The sequence below is a fragment of the Alligator sinensis genome, unplaced genomic scaffold (genome assembly GCF_000455745.1).
Source record: "Alligator sinensis unplaced genomic scaffold, ASM45574v1 scaffold107_3, whole genome shotgun sequence".
Classification (NCBI taxonomy): Eukaryota; Metazoa; Chordata; order Crocodylia; family Alligatoridae; genus Alligator; species Alligator sinensis.
Window position 1 is genome coordinate 119230 of NW_005842578.1, and position 358 is coordinate 119587.

General features: G+C 64.5%; 1 protein-coding gene across 1 annotated transcript in view; it reads left to right on the plus strand.

The window, feature by feature from the left end:
* Window positions 1–358, plus strand: part of LOC102371073 (transmembrane protein 87A-like) — an 8188-nt gene that overhangs the window by 5341 nt on the left and 2489 nt on the right. Inside the window, exon 10 of the mRNA XM_006032532.3 lies at window positions 222–312. Coding sequence (XP_006032594.2) covers window positions 222–312 — 91 coding nt within the window. The remainder of the gene's footprint in view (window positions 1–221; window positions 313–358) is intronic.

Consider the following 358-nt stretch of genomic DNA (forward strand, 5'->3'; position numbering starts at 1 on the left):
CCTGGGTTCCTTTCCTGGGGTCGCTCTGGGCACTTCTCCCCCCTTTCACGGAGGCTCTTAACCCTTTGCTGGCCCCAGGGGCTGCTTGCTCGAGCCTGGGGCTTCCCAGAATCCTTTGCAGCACGAGGGTCTGGGGTGGGGGCAGTTAGTCCTGGGGGGCTGTTCCCCCCTCCCCGCCCATTTCCCCCTTGTTTGCCTTAACGGGGCCACGTGCTGCTGAGCCTGGTGAAGACCATGAAGCTGCTGAAGCTGCGGCGCAACGTGGTGAAGCTCTCGCTCTACCGGCACTTCACCAACACCCTCGTCTTCGCCGTGCTCGGTGAGTTGGGGGGGCACTGGAGGAGGGGTGCCATCGGGG